Raw genomic sequence first — 4,564 nt, forward strand, 5'->3', positions numbered from 1 at the left:
TTAAAGGGATGAGTGTATATGAGCATCTACATTTGTACTGTGTTTTAGTTTTCGGAAAGACTAACGCCCACACGTGTGGGCGTCTGGCAACTTGCCCACACGCATGGATCCTCGTCCAACCAATTCTGCACGAATCTTGGCGCGTTCTAGCAGTTTTTGTGCGCCACGTAGGACTGGGCTGGTGTGTGGGCATTCATCCGGTGGCCCACACGTCCTTTTTCACCACACGGGGGGCTGGTGTGTGGGCGTAGCAATTTGCCCACACACCAGTTTTCACGCACGCAGAGGGGCTGGTGTGTGGGCATTTATCACTTCGCCCACACGCCCGTCTCCTCGCCCACACCTAAAGCTGTCAGTTGCCATGCGTTTTTGCAGGGTACATGATAACTGCCCTACCTTTGCTTGTAAGCAGATGACAACTCTTTTTTACCCGAGTTGCCATGTGTTTTTGCATGGTACATGACAACTGCCCTAGCGTGTGTACGTAAGCAGATGACAACTCTTCCTTTTACGTGGAAACTGCCCTAGCGTGCTTGTGAGCACATGGCAACTCTCTCTCTTTTACCCGAACATGTTTTTTTTGCCATGGCTTTTTTGTAGTGCTACATGGTAACTGCGTAGTGTTAGTAGGTGGCAACTCCTAAAGTTTTGAAATTATGGCAACTGTAGTAGACCAGGCCATACATGGCAACTGCCTAGTGTTAGTAGGTGACAACTCCTAAAGTATTGAAATCATGACAACTGCAGTAGACCAAATCATACATGGCAACTGCAGTGAGCAACCATGGCAATTGTAGTTGTCCGGCATGGCAACTGTAGTTCAGCGACATGACAACTATAGTTAAACGGACATCGAAGATGGTCCGGACCATGGCAATTGTGGGGACGCGTGACGACTGTCACGCGGGGCGTGCGGGACCATGAGGTAGGTGGCTGAGAGAGGTCGTGTGGGCGTTATCCATTTTGCCCACACATAGGCGTGTGAGAGGGACCGCGAGAAAAAAATAATACGTGGGCGCTAGTTGTTTTGCCCACACAAAGACGTGTGGACTGATCTTATTAGACACCACACAAAACATGTGTTCAGATCTTTTAACACCAGCGTGTGGGCGTTATGGGCGTCCTTAGTTTTAGAAAAACTACAAAAGACCATATGAGCTCGCCAGCATCTCTCTCCATGTCTCTCTCATCTGACTTGTGGAATAGGGGATAGAAGAGAATTTACTAAAAGTACAGAATTTACTAAAAGTCAGAGCTCCATGCCTTATCCACAAGATAATACATTGCATCTTGGGCCCTTTGGTATCAGGTCGCCGCATCGCCATTGCCATCCAGAAATTCGATACTCTCTACAGTCCACACTGAGGCACTGAGCCCATACGTGGAGTGGCCCAAATTAAAGGAGCTTGACATTTATCCGAACCCTCCCGTATCACCTTTTTCGTATCAAATTGCTCGAAGATCATCCTGTCGGTGCACATTTTCCATGGCTATATATCCAAGGCACCATATGCCCAATTCTAAGGGCATCTCCAGCCTTCGGCCGCCCAGGGCGCCTAAATAGAGCGGCCTGGAGGCGTGCCGGCGCTAGTTCGGCCCCTGGGGGCGACCTAGCTTCCAGTCACGCCCCCACGCGCCGGTCCCAGGATGCGGGAAATTTAAACTTGGTCGTTCCCGCTCTTAAAAGACGCCGCAAATTCGGCGATCGGACGTAGTCTGACGTTACAAAAAACAGAGCGCCGCCGTGCGCAACGATTCACTCGGCGGGGTCGGCTCCAGACGTCGGCGGAGTCGGCGTGCGCGGGCTCGTCGGTGTCGGAGCTGCTTCGGTGTTGGGCTGCGTCGGCACGGTTTCGGCACTGCTGGGCGGCGATGTAGAGGCGTCGTTCGGGCTTGGCGTCCGTGTGGTCGTGGGCGTCGTCGGCGTCGTCGGCGTTGCCGTCGGCAGCTCGTTCAGGATGAGGCCGCGCTGCAGCAGGTACCACGCCTTGAGCTTCTCGTCGTTGCTCTGGAGCATGTCCGCCCCGCCCATCAGAAAAGCCATGTCGGTGTTCCTCTTATTCGCGGCGACGTTCGTCCGAAGCAGGTCGAGCTTGATGGCATTGTTCTTCATTAGCGACGACCACCGCGCCTCGGTCTTCTCTTCGCGTAGGACGGCCCGGGCCTGGGCGTCGGCGAGGCAATGCTCGGTGGACTCCTGCACTCGCGCGGTTGCCGCGCCGGCGCTTTTCCCCTTCTTTGCCAATTTGTGGCCGTCCGGCCGTCCCTCTGACGCGCCCGGAGTCGTCGCGTCCGGCTTGTATGTCTCATTGGCCTTGTCGAGGGCACGTCGGACTTCCGCCCACTTCTCGCACTTGTCAATGCGCTTGTAGACGTGGAGGTGCTTGAAGTCGGCGTCTTCGTTGTCGCCCCGATACATGGCGAACATACGCAGCAGCTGCGCGGAGGAAAAAACAGTTGGCGGGCGGCGGGCGTAGGGGACGAAGATATGCGGGCGAAGGGCGTGCGTACCTGATCCTCAATGCTGGGGCCGCTCTCCGGGCGAGCCGCGACCTCCTCGACGATTCCATGCCATTTGTTGCACGCCAACTGGATACGCCCCCAATGGTTCGCCATCGTCTTGGAGCCGCGCTGCATGTAGACGCCTTTGAAGTAGGGGTCGACGAGCTTCCGCTCGTCAAACTCGGCCTTGATGCGGTCCCAGTACGTCTCCAAGCTCTGGTTCGCGCCGGTGGTCGGGTCGAGGCAGACGACTTTCCATGCTTCGGCGAGGCATTCCTCCTCCTTGGACGTCCACTTGATGCGCGGTTCGCCTGACCTAGCCGCCCGCTTCTTCTTCTTCTGGCGCCCCTTCGTCGGAACAGGAGCCGGCTCCTCCTCCTCCTCCTCCTCCTCCTCGTCCTCCTCCTCCTCGGGTTCCTGCGCGTCGTCGCCGTAGACGTAGCCGAGCTCGGCCTCCATGTCGCCGCTGAGGTCCACTACCTCGTCCTGGGTGGCGAACCCGGGAGACGCGGCGGCCGCGGTCGATCCTGTTGCGATGATGTCGTCCATGTCGACTCCCATGTCGTCGGCGTCGCCGTGGTGCGAGAAGGATAGCGGTCCGCGGTAGAGATGGCGCGTACTGGGCGTGGCTGACGACGGGTGGATTCATCCCCGCCTGGTCGACCGATGAGGAAGACGCCACCGCGCGCGCTGCGTTGTCGCAGGCCTTCTTGGCTATGGCCCTGTTCCGCCTGTCGGCGGTGACTGCTTCCCGCCGCTGAACTTCCACCCTCCACTCGGCGTTCGACAGGCCTGGTGGCTTCGATGGCGGCGCCCTCGGCTTTCTCTGCTTCGGCTGTGCCACGGCGCCAGTCGCGGTTGCCGCCGCGCGTGGCATGGCGTACTTCTTCGGCGGCATGGCGTGCTTCTTCGCGGCGAGCGGGAGGGGGTTTGGCGGGAGAAAGGGAGAGAATGGCGGGAGGAAGGCGAGCGAGCGGGAGAGATGCGAGGGAAAAGCGTCAAGAAACGGCGGGAAAAGGCCCTCGGGTCGCCTCCAGGGCAGGGCGCCGGGTTCAGCCTGGGTCCGCCGGCACCAGTTTTGGCCCGAGCCGGCGAAAAACGGGCTTCTGGGGGCGCGACCGGGGCCTTTTTTTGACGCCGGCGCGTCAAAATCATCTGGGAAGGGCCTGTTGGGGGCGCGGCTGGAGATGCCCTAAGGAAGCGAGCACAACTCAAAGTCAAAGCTTGCTAGAAAAGCAGCCGCAGCTACTAATTAAGCTCTCTAGCACCTGCACTCAAGACCGGGGCAGCCTGATGGAGCAGGTGACGAAGCTAGCGGGGCAGCGGGCGGTGGTGATCTTCGGCATGAGCTCCTGCTGCATGCGCCACACGGTTACGAGCCTCCTCCGGGATCTCGGGGCGAACCCGACGGTGGTGGAACTGGACGAGGACTCTAGGGGGAAGGAGATGGAGAAGGCGCTGGCGCGGCTCATCGGCCGGAACCCTGCCGTGCCGGCGGTGTTCATCGGCGGCAGGCTAGTCGGATGCACCGACAAGGTCATGTCCCTTCACCTCAGCGGCAAGCTTGTTCCACTGCTCCGTAATGCGGGCGCGGTCTGGGTGTAGTGCGTGCGAGGACTTTGTAGATATTCGGCCTGATGCATTGGGCGCCAGAGAATTATGTAATACACGTATGTGTACGTGCTCTGTTATCCTTTCCTGTATCAGGTGATGATAGACTTAAGGAAACCATGCAGGTCTTTTTACTAAATTCTTTTAACACATTACATGTACATACACTCATTCTTATAAACGCGTACACACACATCCTATTTCTATAAGCACCTCCGAAAGACTAATCCGACACATCATCTTAACATTGACGTGGTCGCAACAGACACTTTGATAATCGATGGAAACGTCTTCTCCCACTGAACACACATCCAGAAAAGTGTGAGCACCGGTCTCAAGTCTATGGCTTGAACCCTGTTGGGCTTGAGAAACAACTGTTCTCCTAAGTACTAACCATCCAACCACATGTTGGTTTGCAGGTTTGTTTACTTTTGATGGGAGTACCTGTCAT

General features: G+C 57.0%; 1 protein-coding gene across 1 annotated transcript; it reads left to right on the forward strand.

Annotated features, from left to right (window-relative positions):
• The first annotated feature begins 3,555 nt into the window (after positions 1 to 3,555).
• Positions 3,556 to 4,252, forward strand: LOC119305175 (glutaredoxin-C1-like). The gene has a single exon (XM_037581771.1). The coding sequence runs from the start codon at positions 3,796 to 3,798 to the stop codon at positions 4,105 to 4,107; it is 312 nt and encodes a 103-aa protein (XP_037437668.1). The 5' UTR covers positions 3,556 to 3,795; the 3' UTR covers positions 4,108 to 4,252.
• Positions 4,253 to 4,564: the final 312 nt, after the last annotated feature.

This window comes from Triticum dicoccoides, chromosome 5B (genome assembly GCF_002162155.2).
Source record: "Triticum dicoccoides isolate Atlit2015 ecotype Zavitan chromosome 5B, WEW_v2.0, whole genome shotgun sequence".
In the NCBI taxonomy this organism is placed as follows: domain Eukaryota; kingdom Viridiplantae; phylum Streptophyta; class Magnoliopsida; order Poales; family Poaceae; genus Triticum; species Triticum dicoccoides.

Coding starts and splice junctions, on each gene's coding strand:
- LOC119305175 (XM_037581771.1), top strand. CDS start 3,796: ATGGAGCAGGTGACGAAGCTAGCGGGGCAGCGGGCGGTGGTGATCTTC.